At 34.8% G+C, this 22,856-nt stretch overlaps 1 protein-coding gene across 1 annotated transcript in view; it reads left to right on the forward strand.

Moving 5' to 3' along the window:
- The window catches only part of CPEB2 (cytoplasmic polyadenylation element binding protein 2), a 55,583-nt gene that overhangs the window by 30,909 nt on the left and 1,818 nt on the right, over positions 1 to 22,856 (forward strand). Inside the window, exons 5-10 of the mRNA XM_062575345.1 lie at positions 3,002 to 3,172; positions 4,662 to 4,751; positions 11,926 to 12,044; positions 12,338 to 12,452; positions 14,267 to 14,448; positions 21,292 to 22,856. The exon at positions 21,292 to 22,856 is cut by the window's right edge and continues 1,818 nt beyond it. Of these exons, the coding sequence (XP_062431329.1) occupies positions 3,002 to 3,172; positions 4,662 to 4,751; positions 11,926 to 12,044; positions 12,338 to 12,452; positions 14,267 to 14,448; positions 21,292 to 21,519 (905 nt within the window). The 3' untranslated portion in view covers positions 21,520 to 22,856. The remainder of the gene's footprint in view (positions 1 to 3,001; positions 3,173 to 4,661; positions 4,752 to 11,925; positions 12,045 to 12,337; positions 12,453 to 14,266; positions 14,449 to 21,291) is intronic.

Consider the following 22,856-nt stretch of genomic DNA (forward strand, 5'->3'; position numbering starts at 1 on the left):
AGAACCTTTGGGAGGAAGTAGAAAGCTTAGAAAATTACCTCTGCTCTCTTTAGGTGAGAGACATGTAAAAGAAGGAGAGAGAAGGAAGTTTTGGAAGTCATATACAGCCTATTACTCTAAATGCGTTAATCCATTGTCCTTTATGTCACCTTAGAGGCTTTTGGCAAACTTTTACCCACATCCTGATCTCACCGATACTAGTTCGGCATGTTTTTTGATGATACAATTTGCAAAAAGAACAGACTCATTCTTAGATTTTAGCATTGGCTGTGGAAACAAATCTGTTCTGTGGATTATTCTGTTTTGTGGTTTTTTTTCTATATATACTATCATTTCTGATTTACAATATACACAAGTATCTTCGGCATGCTTCAGAGAAACATAAAAACATAATTTTCATGGTAAGAAAATAAGTATAAATAGTGTGTCTTTTTAAAATACGCCAATTTTAATAAACTTGTTAGCATTATAATATTGTGACTAAAGCATTTATAAGTGTTTTTAAGTCACTTAGCAATTTATTTCTCTTTTCCTGCAGTAGAGAGCGTTTTAGATGTAGAGAGCAAAACTATGTGTTTTTTAAAGATAACGGAGCTAAATTGTAGCCATTTTAGATTTAAGATGTTAGGAATAGCTCTCATATTAGTGAAAAGTCTTCTGATTTCACTTTCAAAGTTTCCTTAATTGTCTCCAATTTGAAGAAATGTTCACCAACTCTGAGAGCTTTGCTCTACTTCTTGCTTTTAGCCATTTATTCCTTCCCCTACATCACTATGGTAACAGCTCAATCTTCTCCATCATTCAGATCGGTAACAGTATTTCATCCCTGTTTCTTTACTGTTTATCCAAATCTTGCCATTTCTTTGTATACAAACATAGATCTAACTTTTCTTATTAGTCTTTATAACTGAAATTCACATCTACATTACTCAGCTGCTGCAGTCTTTCTTTTCTTGAGTCTTGACAGCATGATCTTGCTCCTGTTCTGTCTGAATAGATCATTTACAGAAACCAGCTTCTCAGCTTCCTGTTTCAACTATGCTAACTCTTTTTATGTTCCTACATTGTTACTTCACTTTTCTGCCCCACTGAGCATGAACTACTTGTTTTGACTTTTAAAAGCACTCTACCCATTCTGTTATCTGGCTGTTGAACACAGCTTTGATGGCAAGCAAGCAGGCCATCACTTGCTACCTGTTAGCCACATTTTCAAACAAGCACAACATCATTTCTAGTGGAGGGGAGGAGCCTACTTTAGTTACCTACATTTTGTATATTCCTCTCCATCACATCTCTACATATGTCCTAAATGTGGAACACCAACATAAAATATTGTAGTTAATGCGCTTCTAACTTCAGTGATCCTTGATGTCTGCCATTTTGTTTTCATTTAATATTTTTGTTGGACTATATTATGTATTGAGAACCCAAATTAGAGCCAGGAAGCTTTGCCACAACATAGGTCAATATTAGTCCTGATGTTTGCTATATTTTCCCCATTCTTATCTTCAAGCATTTGATTCTCAGGTTGTTTTGTAGAAGTTTGTCTTCTATATTGCTCTCACTTGTAGCAGATCAGCACAATTTCTGCAGGTGTTCCTAAGGGGCTTTCCTGACAATATTCCCCTGAGAGGGAAGGAAAGTTACAGGCTGGATCACAAATAAGATACTGCACAGTCCTGCTGTTGGCGATGTAGTGTTCCTACCTATGGATTTGCAGTGGGAGAATCTAGAAGAAATAGGCTCTTTGAGGTGTCAAATTAAATTCCCCAAATGAACTTTTTTAAGCAGTTGAATTAATAATAATTTAAAAATGAATGAAGGGGAGACAAAAAAAATGCACTTGAAAATTAATGATGATTTAGTGTTTTTATTTTGTTCTACAAAAGTAGGTTCTTTTGGGGCTTTCTGAAGTTAAAGACCAACTTCCGAATTTGAAACTGTCATTAATCTTTATGCTGCTAATCTACAGCAGCAGAAGTCTGAACAATGCAAGATGCACATCCTGGCCTTCAGAATCTGTTTAAAAGTTTTCTAAAATTTGTAATAATGAAAGATGGGGTGAGGGAAGGAGAAATGTGTGTGAAGGAAGAAAAGAATTACTGTTTTCACCCACCCCCACATCTTTACAAATGTTTTTACCACCTTGCAGTTGCAAAGTCATCTTGTTGACTGTTCAGAGGTTTTGTGATTGCAGTAGCTTTTCTGTTTGAACATTTCTGCATGGGGTGAGACGTGGAACAGCAATCCCTGAAAGGCCTGCCTTACATTGTCTTAAGAAAACAGCAACACTGTTACCTTCTCCAGATTGCTATCTGTTAGGTAGCTTCTCTCCAAACTGGCAAATTAGAGAGCAAGAAGAATAAATCAGTCTTGTAACGCCTTTCAAGTGTTATGCATATTATGCACATCTGTTGAAATTCTCTTTTGCTTTCTTAGCAGTTAAATCTGTTCTTAGTTAATCAGCATCAAGTCCTTTAGAAGAGAGAGAACCTATTCATCTGAAACTTCTTATTGTTTATAGTTTTCCATTTCCCTCTGTTTGAATAAAGTGTAAGACGCTTAAACATGCAATAATGCAATAGTCATTCATGTGATAGAAGTTACTACTTTAACTTGAAGCTAAACCAAAGGCAGACTAATGAAATTCATTAAGCAGCTCTTAATATGATCTCTTTGTAAATAAGACCTTTTATTTAAAACCAGTTTTATTTAAAACTTCCCTAGTGGATGGAGCAGAGTAACTACAATATAATTTGTATGAAGGATTATACTTATAGTGGCATCAGTTTACAGTCTTGAATTTCCTTTCTGAAGTTTAATGCTTTTTTTGTGATTTTAATTTTTTCTTTAAACTAATTATACTTTCCTAATACCTTGATAATTTCATTTTTGCTTTCCAGACTGCTGTTCCCCTGCTCACTAAAATTACATAACTGTATACTGTCAAAAATATTTTAATATTTATTTATTTATTTTTATTTATTTATTTATTTTTTAGGACGTTCTTCCCTCTTCCCAATAGATGATGGTTTGCTGGATGATGGTCATAGTGATCAAGTTGGAGTCTTGAATTCACCTACATGCTACTCAGCCCATCAGAATGGGGAACGAATTGAGCGCTTCTCTCGGAAAGTGTTTGTTGGAGGTCTTCCACCAGATATTGATGAAGGTGAGCTTCCTAAAAACTAAGTAAACTAAGTTTGGAGGAATGGAGAAAGAAAGAGTTTGAAAAATGTAACTGAAATAATGAAGTATCTTCTCAACAAAGCAATATTGATATGAAAGGTACAACCACATTTTTGCTGAGAGTTCATGAGTGTGTTAAGCTTAATTTAACCTGATGTCATCTCTTTCTTTAGTTATCTTTGCTTCTGCAGATTGCAGAGTTCCATATGAAGCCTGGAATTTGGGTTCATGCTTAATCGGCAGTGCTGTAGGAGTGCATATTCCTTTCAAATACATCTTAGCCCTCCATGGTATCTTCTCTGTGCTCACTTTGTCCTCTCTTAATAGGAAGTAATTGCACTTCAAATTCTGTTTTACTATTACCTGAACATTTTAAAAGGGATTTAGAAAGATTAATATTATTTCCATAATAAATAGAGAAACTTAGGCAGAGAAAGGTCAAGTGGCAGAGTACCATGTAATGCACTGAGTACAGAACGTTCAACAGAAGCTCAGATTATTTTGTCATGCAGTTGTTTTGTACTGTATTAGTGATTTGAAGTAATCATACTACTTAATATTAGATTTTTCCTGTGCAGAGAAGAGTAAATTACATGCTAGCTTTGTAATGTAGACAGAAGTCCGTTTACAAGGTTCAGTGTAATCTTAGTTTGCAAACCAAATAAGCTGACTGTGGTTAATTATCTCTCAGACACTGGAAGTCTATATTTCAGTTTCATCTTCATCAAAATACTCTCCTGCAATGTACTTAAGTGTTTTGTTTTTGTTTTTTAATATAGTTCAACTTTTTTTCTATTTTCTATTTCAAATATGCTCTGTAGCTTCCAATTCAAATGCTAAACAAAGATACAGGGGGAAAAAAACTTCTTTGCTCTATCCTGACTGTTTACATGCTGATGGTGGGATGCAGCTGAAAGAAACAGAACATATTTGTGTTTGAGGAATATTGCCCTTGTAGGATTTAGAGTTGTTTTATTTTTCCTCCTGCCTGAGGGTTTTAAAAGGAATGTTAGGAAGGAGCAGCTGGGATAGAAAGACATCACAAAGCTATGCAGGGGGCACAGTAGGTCCTGCAGCAGGCCTGTTCATAGTTATGGTATAACCTTCTCTAGGCAATTTTAGTTTCATGCTTGATCTGTGTATGATGTCCACTGAAAAATGTAGGCATGCTAATTGTGAAGTACCGTACCAGTTTGACCCACGGAGTTTTGTTGTCCGTATGCTTCTGAAATACTCTTTTTATTATACAGTAAAAGACAAAATTTGCTTAATCACTGGAGACATACTGCGTAAATAATAAGCCTTGGAAAATGTATCTTTCTTTTTTTTTGTTGTTTTTAAAAATAAGTTTTTGTTCATAAAAATTGGAAACTTTCTGGAGAGGGTGACATTTCATGGATAAAAGGAGTAAAGGTCTTTTTAAAGTTATAAATGTTGTTTATTTTAATTGCAACTTTTATACCTGTTTTTAGATGAAATTACTGCTAGCTTCAGACGATTTGGGCCATTGGTAGTTGACTGGCCTCACAAAGCAGAAAGCAAGTCCTACTTTCCACCTAAAGGTAAGAGTTTGAAGGTTTGGACCTGTCACTAAATACAAAGTATTTAGGAGACTCTAATCTTTTCCCAAAAGGTATAATTTATAATCCATATGAACAGTTAATTCAGCAACTTCTGTGCAGGCTCAGGCAAGGCACCACTCCTGAGACAATTGTTTTAGTCTTGTGCCTAGTTCAGTACTGGGCTTCTGAAGAATCTCGTATATTCTGATTTCCCAAATACCAGATCAGTGGTTTATATCTATCTGTGTCATTAAATTAAAAATCTGTATTTGTGTTTCTGTCCAATTTCTAAAACTGAAACCTGGTCAGATTTTTAAGACTAAATCTTAGACACAAATTTTCATTTTAAGTTACAGTCTGGATTCTGAAATTGAAAATGAAATCGCATGTATGGCAAATTCATTGGTTCAGCTTGATGTGTTGCTACAGGTTAAGATATAAACTGTGCAGAGAATAGAAAAATGCAGCTCACTTCTGAAATTCAAAGTTTTGGTACAGTTTTAATAGATTTGAAATTTATAAATATGCATTTATTTAGATACTCACTTAATCACCTGAAATACTCGTAACAGGTTTTTCAAAATGTTTGCTTTTACCAAAAGCAAAATTAGAAAAGATACACCAAAATACCAAAAGGTATATTTGGATCTTTGATCAAAATATCAGTTTTATATTTGTTTCAATGTTAGACTGTGAACTTGGAGCATTAATTTCTTTTTTTAATAACTAGTTGAATTTTCATTTTAATTATTTCTATCTTTGTAATTTGAGTGATATTCAAAATCTAGTTCATGTATTGGACAAACTATATTGTACAGTTAAATAAGCTAAATTATTCAGCATATCTCTACATGTACCCTCACGTATTGGAATGCATGAAATAAATGCACAAATCTGTTTCAAATAATGAAGACAATGTGGATATTATTCAATTTGTAGAGAATACAGCAATTCATCCCTTCCCTGAAGTGACAAAAGTAAGCATGGCTTTATGAACTGGTGGTTCGGTTGGTTATCTGACTATCTTTTCTGGAGAAAAGACAGAAATATCACAACTGGCCCTCCAAAGAGTGGGAAAAGGAGTTTAAAGTCTTAGAATTTCCATGTAGTATCCATAAATAATATTCAAAGATAAATGAAGAGACTTGGACTTTTTTAATTGGTCAGGCTGGTCCACAAAGATGCTGTTAAATTACCCATGTTTACTGTAAAAAGTGTACCTGTGTTCACAAATTACAATGGAAATTCTTGAGGAACTCTTTGAAGAAGATGCAACTCTGTCTGTGATGAATATGAAAAAGTAGGAAGATCTAAAGGGAATCAATTCTGTCACTAAGTTCCAAGGAGTTCAATTAAGTCCTGTCTCAGATTTTGCACAACTTTTAAGGATATGTTTCCAGACTTTTTCTTATTAAGTAAAGCTTTTTCCTGTAGTTGGAATACTGATAATTACCACAGTAAAATATTCTGTATTATAAACAGAGTTTCATAAAAGCAGAGAGAGACAGAGCTTCCCTCTATTGATCTAATTAACTCAGGAAACACTTAGAGACTAAGCATTAATGTGATACATGTGACTAACTGATCTTTTTTTGATTTTTAATAACTCTTATTGTTTTCTACTCTTTTGAAACATATTTTTTTTACAATATTGTTTTGTAATGTGGCTGTAGCTTAACACTTTATAGTATAGGTTTGTCTGTGTAGATACTCGGCAAACATAGTTTACTATTAACTTTTGAATATTTGTGTTCATATCTGCTTCTTTCAGTGCAACAGATATGGCTTGTGATTATTTCGTAGTAGAATTTCATGGAGATCTGTGTCTTACGTGTTTAAGTAGTATTCACTTGTGCAGACAAGAAACCATATATGTATACTAAGATAACAAAAACTGCTCGTGCTAGGTTAAATACTAAGAAAACTTTAAGACTGATCAATAATTAGTAATATTGCTAATATTGGTAATATATCCTATATTAACATAAAGACTTCATTTTTTACCTTTAATCTGAAGTGTCTAATTTATTAATCTGCATGAAGTTAATTCAATGTGTATATTTTTGTTGTTCAGTCTTGCTAGAGATTAGTCATAGTATTACTTTCAAAAGATGTCTCAGAATTATCTGTTTCTGGGCTGATTTATGTAATAGTCTTCTCTGTGGTGAAGGTACAGCCTGTCTTTTTGCTAGCCTCTTGTTCAGTCTTCCAGACTCTGCTTCCTTCCAGGATCTCTGCTTACAGAAAGTCCTGAGGGAAGGCCAAGTGCATAAGAAGCATTTACTGCCACCTGAGAAACGCCAACTGATCTTTCTTAACCTATTACATTTTTGCAGCAGTTCACCATACAATTAGGCCCAACAAAAAAGGAAATTTTAAAACTTCAGGCTAATCTTACCAGGAAACTTTACTTTGAAGCAGGAAGAAAAATCTGTTGAAGTACAAAGTCCCTAAGTGATCTGCTAACTAATGAAGAATTTCTTCCTTATCTTGTCACTATTTACCATAACTCCTGTTATGACTTAGTTGGCAAATATATTTATGAGACAATGCATATGTTCAAAGCAACTTGCTGAAATGAGGACTCCATTCTCATAAAAATCAAGTCTCAAAGAAATCTTGCATTGAGGATATGCCAATCCAAAGTAGGCCTTTCTAAATCTGACCAGTAGTTTGTATATTCTGTCTGTTTATAGTCAGTGTCAAACAGAAGATACTGTTTTAGGCAAGATGGTATCTCCAGCTTTTTCTAATTATCTAACTAACTATTTCTGTTGTATTCTATCCCAGTAGTTACACAGTGACTTGATTTATTGAAAATTCCTAACTACTAGTTTCAGACAAAAATAAGTTTGAAAATGTTCTGTCTCTACTTGAAGTAGCAAAGTCCTAGGTCCAGCAAAGTTCTGTTTAGCTTGTTACCAGCTTATTTGATTGCCCTGAGTGAGTAGAACTGAACTCTGGCTTCAGGCAAGTATCTGTAGGTGTCTTCATGTGTGATCAGTGTCTAACGTTCCTTTAATCAATGGGAATCCAGCCAATACAGTTAGTGGAGTATAGATGGCTGTTCTGGTCACCATAACGTAAGCACATGGGGTTTGATTTATTTACCTGAACCTAGGATAACTAAAAGATTTTTTTTCACAGGGTTGCCAAATGTGACACAGTACCTATTGAAGCCCTATACCATTCTGGAACAGCAGCTGAAGTACTATATAGGCAAAGTACTATATAGGTTAAATCATATTAAATGTCCCTGTTACCCACTTGATCAGCAGAGCAGTAGTATAAATGCCACTGAATATGTTAACTGAGTCTCTGACTACAGTAGGAACTTAAATACCTTTACTGTAGAGATACAGAAATAGGTGTTTGGATCTTGATGTGAATCCTACTCCCTTTATTCAAAAGTTCCTTAGCTAATAGCTAGATAATAATTGTATCGGCGTGCACTTTTTCACGTCAGATACAATTTGGAGCTAATTCCTAATAAAAGATGACTAAACTGAGTGAGTAAAAGATTTATGTTTTAAAGATTAAATTGAATTGAAGTACTGTTGGGTCTCTTTAAACATTGCGTGTCTTACCCAAACGTTAATTATTCCCAACATCAAATATAAACCCATTGTCCACATTAACCTGTAGTTAACACTATTTTCTTCTGATTTAAGCTAGGGCATAGCGTTCTGGGGACAGGAATTGCACTGCACTTTAAGGCCATTAACTTTCCTCTGGGGAAGGTGTGTTGGAAAGAGGCACCAACAACAAAACAAGATACAACTATTTTGGCTGGTATGAGCAGTGTCATTTTGGCTGGCAAATGCATTGATTTTCCTCACCCCTTCTCTAAGCCTCTCAGGATAGGAATTAATTGGAGTTTGATAGAACTTAAAACAATTCTTTCTGATTTCTGCATTGAAATAAGCAGAACAGAAGAAGCATCCTTTCTCCTTTTGGTAAACTTTGTTTTGTTGCAAAATAAAGTATACCTGACTCAGAAAATGATGTTAGCCACCAGTGAATCTCATTACCGTTTCTTGCTGTGGCTTTGTTCTGTATATAATATATACAGAAAACGAAAATACTGCTTCTGTATATGGGTGTGAGGGAGAGGCGTTAATTCTTCTGAGGATTTAATTAAGTAATACAGCTAGCTGCTTAAAATGTATCCAATTTCTACTACCATTGCTCACCCACTGTGTTAAAAAGTATTAAATTTCTTGACTTCTCTGGAAGATTTCTTTTTGGTTAAGAGGTATCAGTTCTGCCTGAGGGTGATTATAAGCACTGCTTTAGATATCAGGGAATGTAGTTTTAAAGTCAGTTACATCTCCAGAACAATTTATTATTTTGGGTCATTTTCTGAGAACGGTATTACCAAAGTCACCCATACTGCTTCCCTTCGAAAAATCAGAGTATAGTTCTAGTATTTTGCAGAGCAATTTGGTCAGGTGGTTCTCTAACACGCAGGTAACCTAACCTTTGTGTCTCACAGAAGGTATACATTCTGGCAGAGGTGCATATGAACAAGAAATTTACTTTCTATCACTTATGATAATTGTAATTCAGTACTACTCCAAAAGTACTGGTTCTTCATTTGATTGTTTTCATCATCCCTATGTACATGACTTAACACCACACCAGCTTTGCAGACACTGAATATCCAAAATAGTTAATAAGTTACGAACATTGAGGAGAAAAATAATCCAATAAACATATGTATTGAGAAATCAGAAAGGGGTAAGAATTAAGCTTGCACCATGTACATGTTGGCATGTGATAACTGTAGTAACAGCACGAGCCCTAATTTGATATCTAACTGAAGTACCTAAGATAAGAGCATAATTTGCCTGTGCAAGCTCTGTCTAGCTAAAGAAGAGAGTCTGGATGCCTGTGCAACTCTTCAAAAAAGTGCTGTTCTTTGGAGAAGTCTGTGACTTAATTTGTCCTAGGAAGTGAATCCTGGCCCTTGGCAGGTGATGAAGAATGGTTTGTATCTTGACTGTTTTAAGCCTAGCATTCTTTGGAAGGGGTTGGCCCTGTCTATGTATGTCTAAAAAGTGTGGGGCCTTGAGCTAATTATCTCTTCCATAACTAGGTTTCTTCACTATGAGAAATAGTTGACTTCCTTCAAACTAGACCTGAGGAGGAAACTAGAATGCCTTGTAAATCACTGAAAGGCTGGAGCTGTGGAGCAAAACTAGAGCCAAACAATTTAATAGGACAGACTATACCCTAACTGTCTTCATGTCTTCAGAAGGAGAATAGTACAGCTAAGCATCTGACACGAGCCTCTCTGGTGCTTAAAAATTGGTGGGATGGACCCAGATATGAAGACATGCTTTGCAGATGACATAGAGAAAGCAGTAATAATGTATAGTTATGTTCTTGATTTCCATGCTTTTACTGCAGGTGTGGCAAAGTATAGTTAACCTTAAGTATTCCATCATCGAGTTTTAATATTTTGATTTTCTATCTTTTTACAAGCTTCCATAGTTACATATGTTAATAGCTACAGGCAGACATGTGGTAGATTGTTGCATATTCATGTATGAGAAGTTACATGAAAGTGCCCCTGATATACTGTAGGACAAAAACTGATGAAAAATCAGCATCTGAGATATTTTATGCGCTTCCGTCCCTCAGTCTTACTTTGTATACCTGGTCCCTATTCAGTATCTTCTGCATTCAGCCCTCCCCTTCATTAATCAAGTTTTTGCACTTAGATCATTCTTGTACTGAGTTCATTCAAACAGTAATGTGTGTGCCTGGCTTCAGTGTAAGTGGGGAAAATTATGTGGGTCTCACTTATCTGTCCTAATCTACACGTGCTCAGATCAGTTTTGCATGGATAATATGTTAATTTTAATTTGCAAAATGAATAAATACAGAAAGATTTCCCTGTTAAAACAAATAGTCATTATTTAGATTCAAAAAACTGAGTTTAGTGTAAACAGATGTCTTCAACAATAAAAATGGACTTCACAAGGAAATGCTTCAGCCGGAGCTCAATTTGAAAGATTCCCTAAAGAATATATATTAGAAAAGTAAACAAAATTTACATTAAAAATACTGAATACCTAAAATTGTCATGTGTCCCTTGTAATTAGCAGGGACAGGACTCTGGTTGCAGGAATAAGAAGGTAAGGTGACTGATAGGATAGGATGAGAGACCATGTATCTTTTTCTTTAAATCTTACGTTCTCATAAATCTAAAATCAGTCATGCTGTTGTTTCTCTCTTCTCTTTTTTTCGTTCATTCTTTACACATTGAATCTTCCACGCTTTTCACAATGTGCAGTGCTACCTTTACATTGATGACTTAAGCTATCTGTTTGCAATCAGATTGCTAGTAGTTAAGTAGTACCTCTCAGAAGAAGGATATCATTTCCAAAGGGCTTTGTAAAGCAGCCACACTTCCTCTTGCAAGCTCACTGCAGAGCAGCTGCTTCAGCATTTACTTTTTGTTCCAAACAATAAAATCTAACTTAGTGTGAAAATTTCACATTCATTATTAATCTCAGAAAGAAATGTGGATTTATGATTCTTTTAAAATCCGTTAGAATGCAACCTTAATTGCACTGCCAGGTACCTGTAAAGTTAAAAAAAAAAAAAAAAAAAAAAAAAAAAGCATGTTTTATTAAACTATAACCATCAAAATATTCTGAAATGTAAGATTCTTCATTTGTCTGACTGTTGTTTCTACTGTAGAATTAAATAAGCATTTTAACTCCTATTTTTGTAGTGTTTGAGAGGCTTGCTGGATCACTTATGTAACAAAATGCTTTGATCTAATCTTTAGAATTGAGATTAGTCCTTTGTGCCAAGTCGGATTTTCATTGTATAATATCCATTGCTGGCAATGAATTTGCTTATCCTAGATTTCAGTATATGATAGAGCAGCAAGGTTTGCTTTTATTTGATTATTATTCTCTTTTGGCATTTTTTTAAGAAAAGAAATACTTGTTTGGAGTTCTGTTGAAATTAATTGACCATGGCAAAATAATGCATAGGTAAAAAGATGGCTGATCAACAGACAAATAGCTAATTTGACTTTGGCACTTATTTGTAATAAGTATTTTCTTACAGAGAAGTCGCTGACAAAGAAGATTAAGGAAAAGTAAGAGAAAAATAAAAACTCAATCTTTTTTTTTCTTCTTCCATTTTTCCCCAGGTTATGCGTTCCTCCTTTTCCAAGAAGAGAGTTCTGTTCAGGCACTGATTGATGCCTGCATTGAAGAAGATGGAAAGCTCTATCTATGTGTTTCCAGTCCTACAATCAAGGACAAGCCAGTAAGTAAAACAGTAGATGGCCTGCAGGCTATAGTTGCCATCTGTCTAAAGCTACATTTGAAATGATGATGATGAAAATAATCAAAAGCAAACTACTGTTGGCAGAGCTTAACATCTGCAACAATTGGATGATTTTAAAATTGTAGTGTTTCGAATTTGTAGGATTTAAATAGAGCAGCTAGATATTTTAAGCTAATGGAGTTGTGACTGACAGTTTAGATATGCTGATGAGCATATGTCTATAACATGGTGAAACTTAAAGTAGCATACCATTTTCTTTCCCTATTTAATAGGTTCAGATCCGTCCCTGGAATCTAAGTGATAGTGACTTTGTAATGGATGGTTCCCAGCCTCTTGATCCTCGAAAAACAATTTTTGTTGGAGGAGTCCCCAGACCCTTAAGAGCTGGTGAGTATAAACTATGGCTATACATAAAAGTAGGATATTATAGAAAATATGAACTATGCGTACTCTGTGTATACATGCTTACAGATACATAAAAGTAGAAGACTGTCTTGATAGCAGACTATCCATAGTACTATCAAATATTTTTCTGATGTTTCTCTAATAATTCTTAAATGCTGGCTTTGACCACAGATCTCTGTTCATCTTCTAAACTTACTGAAAAATGTTCTAAAGCTGTAGAAAACACTTTCATCTTATTAACAAAGCCACAATGTAAATGATGTCATAAGAGTTAGAATTTTAAAATAGTACTATAAAAAAACCTCTCTGCCATGTTACATTAGTGTTGGAGCTCTAATTTGTACTTGCTTGTAATTGTGCATTTGTTACTCTTCCTACTACCACCAACTTGCAGTTAGTCAAGATAACATGAATAACAAAAACATAGATCATGAATACTTGCAGGAGAAGGAATAGAGGAAAAAAAAAAAAAAAAAAGAAACTCTGAGAGCTAGCCCTTAGCCTGAATGGTGCAACACTATATGAGATTGCAGTACTCTTTTTAGACCCTTGTTGGAATGCATGGAGGAAAATTCTGATGTTTCTGTAGTTATCAAGTGGTTAATCCACAGCCTAGATAATCTGCCTTGTAAGATTGTCTGCTGTAGCTTTGTACAATGTTTTGCAGTGGCCTTTTAGTAAAGTGGTTGAAGTGAGTGTTGGAAGTAGAAGCATAATACAGTGTTTCAGATCCCAGTTTCTATTACAATGATTCCAGGAATTTTAATTGTATATAGTTTGTACTGAATTTTATTCTTTCAGAAAGATGAACTTTCAGATGGGAGAGGTAGGAGAGCCAAAAATTGATAGTGCTGATTTGGGGTATAAAGAATCTTAATTTTTTACATCTTGGACCTACAATGCTCTACCTTTCTTGTCATTTTACTTTTAAGACAGTACCTTTGACCATAATACCATCTGTTATGTAACATAATGATAGTATGTTCCAACTGTGCTAAATGTCTCTGAGTAAATTTAATGGGAACATTCTGATACTTACAACTAAAATCTTCTGTGTATGTGAGACTGGAACTTCTATGGCATTACGAAATAAGAGTCTCGCCTTCACAAAAGCAATAACGCGTCAGCTGACTTGTCAGATAGCTATTGAACGTCATTGTCAACTGGCACCTTTGTACCCCAATACAAAGCATACTATTCTGAAAGTTTTAAATATTCCACCTAAATGAATTGCAACACTGGTTAAAAAATGTTATTAACATTTACTAGAGTATTCTGTTTATAAATTTGAGATTTTGTTCTATGTAATTAAGTTTCTATGGTAAGTGTAGCACTGCAGTGCAGTACTTTGGTGTGGCAGATGATTTATCTAATCCGTGTGGCAGATTGGAAAGAGGCTCGCTACGTCTTTAAATTCAAGTAGGACATAAAGCATTTGGACAGCCAGACAACATGCACAGGGGAATTTGTGGCGTGTGGATCTATTTTATACAGTTTGTGTTCCATGCCTGCCCCAAAAAGTCTCTGTAATCCCCTGAAGAAAACTGCCCTGGACATTCAGTTCCAGGTTAAGGACTATAAGGGCTTACGACTCCCATCTTTCCTTGGAAAGATGTGACCACCAATGTGAAAGATCTGTTTGCCTGAGTATTTCATCATTTATTTAATGTGCTCATATGTATCTTGTTACATCAGTTGTTATGTAATTATTAAAAATTACCTTTCTAATATTTTAAATAAAGACATATTATATAAAGTTTATTAAAGAATACTTGAAATTATTTTTTTTCTTATAGTGGAATTGGCTATGATCATGGACCGTCTCTATGGTGGAGTTTGTTATGCAGGAATTGATACTGACCCTGAGCTGAAATACCCAAAGGGTGCTGGACGTGTTGCTTTTTCCAATCAACAGAGTTATATTGCTGCCATTAGCGCTCGGTTTGTTCAACTTCAGCATGGCGATATTGATAAACGAGTAAGTTATACTTAATAATTAGGTTTTTAAATGTTTGTTATATGCCTTCTCAAATGAGTGCCTGTCTATAAAGCAACTTGTCAGCACGCAATTACATGACCAAATGCAAAAACATTACATTTTGATGGGCTTTTGTGACAGTTCCTTGATTACATTTCTTTCGATAGTCCTACAACTCCACTAGTTCCAAGAGTTAAACCATGAATGCCTCTGAATAAAGAACATACATTCCACAAAGCAGCAGTTTGTTCCTGGGACATATGTTATACCATATGTTATTTCCATTCTAGAGAGTGTGTTCATGCTTGTTGTGTATGGGCAAAGGGCTTGAAAATCTTTTTCCTCCTTTATTTTAAGGAAACCAAATTCTGTGATGAATTCCTCTGTGATTTGTAGGAAGCTGTATTATTTGTTAGGTTCAGAGTTTTTGTACATTTTCAGCTACCATGAACGTCTGCCATAATTGTCAGGGCTTGGCACATTGGAAAATCGATCAAGCTGGACACTTAAAATATGGACTGTCTTATCCTTTCCGTTAGGGAGTCTTTTGAGTCTTAACTAATGTGTATTTCTGGTTAATAGATGCTTACTGTTTGCAAAAGCAAAACTAACTTGATATCAAGAAGACTAGTTCAATTCACTACTCTTAATTAAAAAGTATGAGAGTAGCAAAGAAAACTGACATCCAAATTATGTCAGTGTCAAGTGGCACAAATGTCAAGAGCTGCAGAGATAGTCGCTGTTATTAATAGATGTTCCATAAAAAAAAAAAAAGTCTTAGAGGAAGAAGTGTTGAGTAAGTAGTTCAAGGTCCAGTCTCCTTTATAGATAAAAGACATGGGAAAAAGAAAGTAGTACAGTTACACAAGTCTGCTGTAGGTAGGTAGCATGCAGTCCTACCTACAAAGAGGCAGAAGAATGTATCTCGCTCTGAGATACCAGTTGCCTAGTGAGCTAAAAATTCCAAACATGGTCGTCTCCAGAAGCTGAGTGGGCCCAAATATGGGTAGTGAACTAGGCTTGATGAGATGTGACAACTATATTTTGCTGATGCATTCCCCTTTCTTGTATTTTGCATCAGACTTCAGCTAACAGTGCTACTTTGGAGCTCATTATGTAATAGGGAAAATGGCTTTGGTGGTGTAATTGTATGTGGGGAGGTAAAACTCTTCATGATCTTACATTTGAGTATTTGGATAAAATGGGAGTCAGGACAAGAATGCAGAACATGTACGCATAAAGAAATGCACAGGTCAGTGAGCTTCAGAATCAGGTATAGCTTAGTCTGTTTCAGGCATCATCCATAGTGCATTTTGGCTGTAAAGCAACTTAACTTAAATTACAGTGGTGAATAATGGGTCCCATCCCAACTAGTTCACCCTAAAAGGTGGGAGATGTGGGCTTAAGCCCTGTAAACTAAAGGACACTTTTGTCTTGGTTGTCTACTTCCCGTTAAAGTGTTTTATGCAATAGACTTATATGATAGATTGGCAATTTCAGTCTTTTTTAAATGCCTGCTTCCAGAGAGAAACCATCAATTGTGAACCTTTATTTTAGGTAAAAACCTAACTTCTGCTAGGAGTGAATGGCAGAAGAGAAACAGGACTTTATATGTGATTTGTTTTCTGGCCATTCTTACTGTCTGTCTCCAACTCAACATATTTTCTCTCTTGAATCATATTCAGGGCTTCTGATTCTCCCCAGTCACTATCTACTTAACTTCTGGTTATAAGTTTGCTTCCCTGAGCTTGGCTCTTAAGAATTGAGCATTTTGAGGCAGCTCGTGTTCTGTGTGAATGTGAGCTTTGTTTGTGTTCAGCTATCACCCATGTGATTGTATAATTTTCCTGCCTTTCACTAGTGCTATAAGGATAAAATACACTAGAAACTTGAACAGTGTAGTGAGATGGATCATAGGTGAGCAGTATGAATGGTGATCAGTTAGTATCTGGTTGATAACAGTAGCCTCAAATACGGTATAGAAATGCCACATGACTCAGATTTAGTGTAGCATTTACCTTGTAAGATATTTCTTAAGCCAGTAGAAATTGTCTTTAAAAAAGCTTAGGGTTTTTCTCTCTACCAAAGTATGTTGCTAACAGTTAAAAGTTTGAATATTGTTGTTATGCATGTAAATATGAGGTTGTTTAAGCTCTATGCCCAAGCCCTGAGGTCCATGATCTCATTATGTTTTTATTTTGAGAGATAGGAAGACTTTATTCTTCCTTTTTCACTTATTTATATTTTGTCTTACATTTATATTTTATGTATTTGAGTCATATACTGTCTTATTTCTGTTCTTTTTAAGATAAGTAGAGATAAGTAGTACCATACCCAGTATTTCATTTGATAAGAGGGGTTTTTAATGTGCCTAATAATTTTCATTTCTCTTCTCTGAATCTCTTGTAATTCTGCCACAGGATAATTGAATAGCACTGTATTCACAGTGAAGAGCCTAGCAAACAAACAAAAAAAAACCCTCTACTTCTATGTAATTTGCTGTCTCTCTACACCTATTTTTACATCATCCTTTTTTGGACTACGCTTATCTTAAGTTTTTACTGAGTTGTTACAACGAAGTCCATACATTTTTCTTGATCTGATTTAGAACCGTATGTGATTAAATCAGATTTTATGTCTACTTTATCTCGTATTTTGTGAACTATTCACTAGATTACTTAGAGGCTCTGAATTCACATAGGCTTCTGCGTATTTGAGCAACCTAAATCATCACCTTTAATTTTGCCAACTTGTTTTCTTCTTTTTCTTTCTAGAAATCTTTCTAGATCAATAAATAATATTAGAACAGGTTATTCCTTTGGAAGCGAGCTGCAACCTGTTGTTTCTTTTGTGCGATAATTTTGATGTTGAATTTAATGCAAGAAATTCATATTCCCATAGTGGAGTTCAGCTGGTAATAAAATGATCAAAGAGGTTAAATTTAATTATGTCTCCAGAAATCAAATTTTCACATGTCCTTACTATCTTCTATTATTCATTGGTTGATATTGGAAAGCAATTTTTTTTTTTTTTAATTACAAGGAGATACTTGTTCTTTCTCTATATTTTCTTGGAACTAATGCTTTTTGAATGTTTAAGCTTAGAAATTCAACAGCAAGTTGACCTAGGACAATCATGGTGTTTGACCACCTATTCCTGCTTTTTGCATAAAGCTAGTTAGCAAATTTAGTTCATTCTTAATACACCACATGTGACAGCTAATGAAGTTGGACGTGAAGACTGATTCTTATGTTTTGAGGAGAATTGGGAACCACTGGGAGAAGTTGTGAAAAACAGTGGAAATCTTTCCCAAATTAAAGCTCTGCTTACAAAAGCTTTCTATCTTTTCTTTTCTTTTCCCCATCCATAAAATAAAAGCAAAAATTTTGTAAACAGTTCCCCAACACTAACTGTTGCCTGAGCATTCAACAAAGTTTCTTAGCAAAAATTGGGTGTTTGCTATTGGGAGCTTAAGATCCAAGTAGGTTCTTTTTGCTGATAGTTCAGCAGAAATTTTGAGGGCTTTCTGGATGCTGAGCCAACCTCTGAAATGGCAGTGCTTCCTCTATACAGAGAAAGTAATATAATTGTTTAATATATGATATAACACTGAAATACTTAAAGAGAAAAACAAAAGGAAGTCTACAGTAAAAATAATGACCATGTGCTGTAGGCCTCTTGGCACATGAAAAGAAAAGAAAGCAAAGGTCTGGCTTGAATAGTAGAGTTCAAAAGGGCAGGATTTGGGTTATATCCATGAGACTTCATCTCTTCAATACCAATCAGATATTTCTTCTATTACTATTAAGCCAAGAAAGATATTAAGAGATGCTATAATGGAGAATCTGTGATATTAGAATCAGTAGATCGTCATTCCTGAGTTGGTGGGGGGGGGGGAAGAGAGAAAGAGGATCTAGGTTTTCTCTTCAAATATTCTCACTACTTTCTTTTTACTTATTATTCCTGGTCTGTCTTTAGTGTTACTTTTCTAATTCTAATAACTCAAGTATTTTCTCTTTAAGCTTGTAATTTGGCATTTTTATTAGCTTCCATGTTTATTTTTATTTTAAAAATGGGTATGACTCCTGAGACACTTCATTTTCAAAATGTAGTAATGCCAAATCTAAATATTTTCATATATTTATCTTCAAACCTTACCATGATGGGGAGGGGTTACTAAGTTTCTTGTTTACTTGTCAGGGGATTTTTGAAATCTATTTTTTTAAAATCATCTCTATAATTATGTTTAAGTAAATGATAGGTTCAGTCCTAACTTTTATATACTTACATGTATTTATGCAACTCAGTTCCTTGCATTACTGAGCAGTAATAGAGAAAAACTTTTTAAGTGAACTTCTATACTCTTAGCTGTTTCTGAAAGTATAGAAAAGCTATTTCCAGAAAGATTTTTGTTCCAAAGAGTTAGTAGACTAATGCCTTTGTGAGCTCTGAGCATTACTGTTGATTTATAGAGAGAAAGCAAGCAGTTTATCTAAATCTATTAGGCACTGGTTTTGTAAATGAGGAAAATTAACTGTGCTTCAGGTATTGTCATTTGAGATGTGTTTATATGCTGATCACTTTTAGCTATACATTACTTATTTCTGTGAAGTCTTACAGAGGCATACTGTTCTCCTGCACTTCTCCTTAGTGCCTTTCTATATCAGTTATATCCTGCTTCTGCAGGGTGGTTGTCTTTTCGTATTTTTTCCATGACCAGTTTTGTCTGTGTAAAAGCCTCTTGTCCTTGTTACGTTTTGCAGTGCACCTGTTTATCCTTCTGAGCTTTATTTCAAAGCGTTTATAGATTTTTTTTTTTAATCACATACCTATTGCTATTAATTGTAAATCTTAGTATCACAGTGACTTAACAGATGTTTTCTCCGAGATCTTTATTATTTCCTTACCTGTGTATTCTGTAGCTTCTTTCTTATCCCTTTGTTGCGGGTACATTTATTTGCTCTAATAGATGGGTGCTTTTTTTCAGTAAAGTGCTCCTCATCCTGTTTTGTCATACATGAAAGCTCAAGTCTAAACAGTTCATTAAAATGCTGTTAATTTTCAGGTGCCAGCAGTCTGGGTCCACTTCATGTAAAACTTCCATTCCTAAAAGTGTCTGTGTAATAAATTTAAAATCGTCTTGATGCATCAGTGCACCAAGGCTGCTTCATGCTTTCAGTAATTTTGAATTATACGAAGATACCAACTGCATGAGGTAGCTGTTTATCGGAAAGTTTTAGTGTAACTTACACCAAGTCAGGTCATGGTAATAAAATAATAAGTAGAGCTTGTACTATGTATACACTATTGCTGGAAGTGCTGCTGACCTCTCAGGTATGATACCTACTTCTGAAGCTGAGAGCATGAAGATTTTCTGTTAGAAGACATTTGGGTGATTGGAGTAGCTTTTGCAACTCTGCAAATACAATGGAGAAAAATACGGGGTTATTTTTTAAGCTCCCTCTCTTGTTGTTTCAAACATATTCTATATGAATATTGTACGTAAAGTTGATGTTTATATGTAGAATTCTCCTCAAGCAATGATATATCACAAAAGCTTTTTTAGAAATGTGTGTGTAGTGTAAACTGCAGTGGCACTTTCTGCAAACAGAAGTTAGAAAATACTGTCCTTAAGGGTGAGGAAAGTGTGAAAGGCAGTACATTTTTTAATGATGCAGTCAATTCATTTTGTATTTTGTTATGAAGTTTTTCTTCCTAGTTGAACACAATCTGTTACAGTTCAGTTGCAAAAAGCCGTAATGCAAATTAACCACTGGATTCCTGCCACTTTTCCACTCTGGCAGTCAGATGAGTTTGGGAGAAAAAAGCTATCTATGTAAGACAGGTGTTTCTAGCAGTCTGTAGATTTGCAAAATGGTCTTTTAAAAACTTTTTCAGAAGTAGTACATTATGTACACATACACAGCTCAAAGACACAAAAAAGGGAAAGTAAGAGGTTAATATGGTTTTTGACCCAAAATTTAATTTACCTTATTTTAGAACTTGATGTAGACTTACAGAGGACTGGAGTGCTAAAAGGTTTGTACTCCAGCCTGCAGAAAATACATTTAATTTGGGTATGTAAGTAATACATGCAAAGGCTTACCCTTACTGAAAAAAAGGGTCAGGAGGGTGTTAATAACTGATTACATTTTTGTTTAATTATTTTTCCAGATTATGTAAGATTGGATATCTTGTTGAGGTATATTTGGAAACTGATGAGATTAGTTCTGGGGAGCTTTGGGTTTGGGGTTGGTTTGCTTTCTGAAGATACTTCAATACTAACATTTACCAAGAACATCCTTCCAGAAAAGATTAAATGGAGGTTCTAATGTAGCCATTTATTGCATATACAGTGTACAATGAAAGTCTGTGCCTTCAAATGTTTAGCTTTCTGTATGGATAAACTAGCAGTTATAAATGGTAAAAGATAATAAAAGCTGATGCATTAGATTAAGGCAGTTTGAAGCAACTTTGTTTATGAGGTACTAGAAATGTAAGTGTGTAGATATTTATGTTTTAAAGCAGTTTGAAAGTGTAATTCCTAAATGTTTTTGTCATTGAAAGCTAATAGACAATTTGAGTCTCACTTTCTCCTTCCTGATTAGTTTGTTCTTGTTTGGTCAAGAGCATGACTGTCAGCATCACCAGTAGATAAAAAGTTTCATATGTATTTTGTTTAAAAAAAAAAAAATGTATTTGCATAATACAATTGCCTCTCCAAATATACCTAATTTCACACTTTTTTTTTCCTGAAAAAGTAGAAAAACGTGAACACGGTTAAGTTTCTTCAAGTAGAAATAATAGATATTAACTAGAATTGTTTTTGTTTTACTCCAATAGGTGGAGGTAAAGCCATATGTGTTGGATGACCAGATGTGTGACGAATGCCAGGGTGCACGATGTGGTGGAAAGTTTGCTCCTTTCTTTTGTGCCAATGTCACTTGCCTGCAGTATTACTGTGAGTTTTGTTGGGCAAATATCCACTCTCGTGCAGGACGTGAATTCCATAAGCCATTGGTAAAGGAGGGGGCTGACCGCCCACGTCAGATCCACTTCCGCTGGAACTAAACATAGTGAACCAGCATCTACATAAGGAAAGAAGGGTGCATGTGGCTTACTGTGTTTGAAGATACTGACATGCAGAAGAAATAAGTGCATTCTTCTGCTTCTCACCCCAGCTATCAATACATGCATCTTTATCAGCAGCCAAAACACTACAAGCCTCTTGTTTTTCACCAAAACCCTACATCTCAGGCTTACTAATTTTTGTGATATTTTCATGTTAAAATAAAATGTTTTTTTGTATTTTCTCCAAGTTATTTTTATATGTAAAGTTAAAACTAGATATGAGAATGTTTTTGCGTAGGGGCACACAGTCTGCTGCTATATTTAGTGGGTGAAGCGTGCACTTATTTCTAAACATGGGTTTTTAACTTCAAGATCTGCCCCAGTAATTTACCAAAGGTAGCAAAATAGTGAAGATGGAATATGTCTGCTACAAAAAGCTTATTTTTATTGTTGTTGCTATTTTCAGTGTATACATAAACTAAAAATTAGGGTTGATTTTTTGCTCTCCATTTTGACTTGCAAGAAATAATACCTCAAGATAATCTGATTTATTAGCTATTTTTAAACATTTTTAATCACAAGCTGTATTAGCTTTGCTGCTATATAGGTGTTATGTGTAATGCCACCTATTAATACGGGATTGAAACGTTTAAGACACACTGCATTACAGATAAAATGCAGGCAGCACAATATGGCTTAAACTGCCATAGTTTTAGAATGTGAAAAAATTGCATGTTTACTTACCTGTATACACCATATGCATGCACTAGAACTATTACTTAACGAGAGATGAGTTATTGCAGATGTTCAAAAAGGCTCTCTTGAAACTAGGTAGCATGAGCAAATTTACAAAATTTGTTACAAAAAACAAACTTGCATGCATTTCTTGTGACTGAAGTAAAAAGATGTCCTACGTGTGTACAATATGCAAATTAGTTTTAGACTAGAAAGTGCAGCCATTTTGTGACCTGGTCAGTAGTGGAATTCAATTTTATGCAGACTGGATGTAATATTGTAATCCCTGTGCAATTTTGTGATGTGTGCTTCTAATTAATATGGCGTGATGTAGTATAGATACAAGTTTGAGTAAAAAGCTAGCATTTAAAAGTTATTTTAAGCCCCCCTTGATTGTTCATGGTTAAGATTTCCTCTACAAACCAAAGATGGCCAGCACACTGCTAACCAGTCACCAAATGTGAAACCCTTGACAAATGCATACAAAAATATACTTATTTAAGAATGCGTAATGCTTTAGAAATTAAATCTAAGTAAAGTCAAAATGGAGAAGGTGTAATGTACAGACGGCTAGTTGCATAACAAACTAAATTTTTACCTTC

The sequence above is a fragment of the Rhea pennata genome, chromosome 4, assembly GCF_028389875.1.
Source record: "Rhea pennata isolate bPtePen1 chromosome 4, bPtePen1.pri, whole genome shotgun sequence".
In the NCBI taxonomy this organism is placed as follows: domain Eukaryota; kingdom Metazoa; phylum Chordata; class Aves; order Rheiformes; family Rheidae; genus Rhea; species Rhea pennata.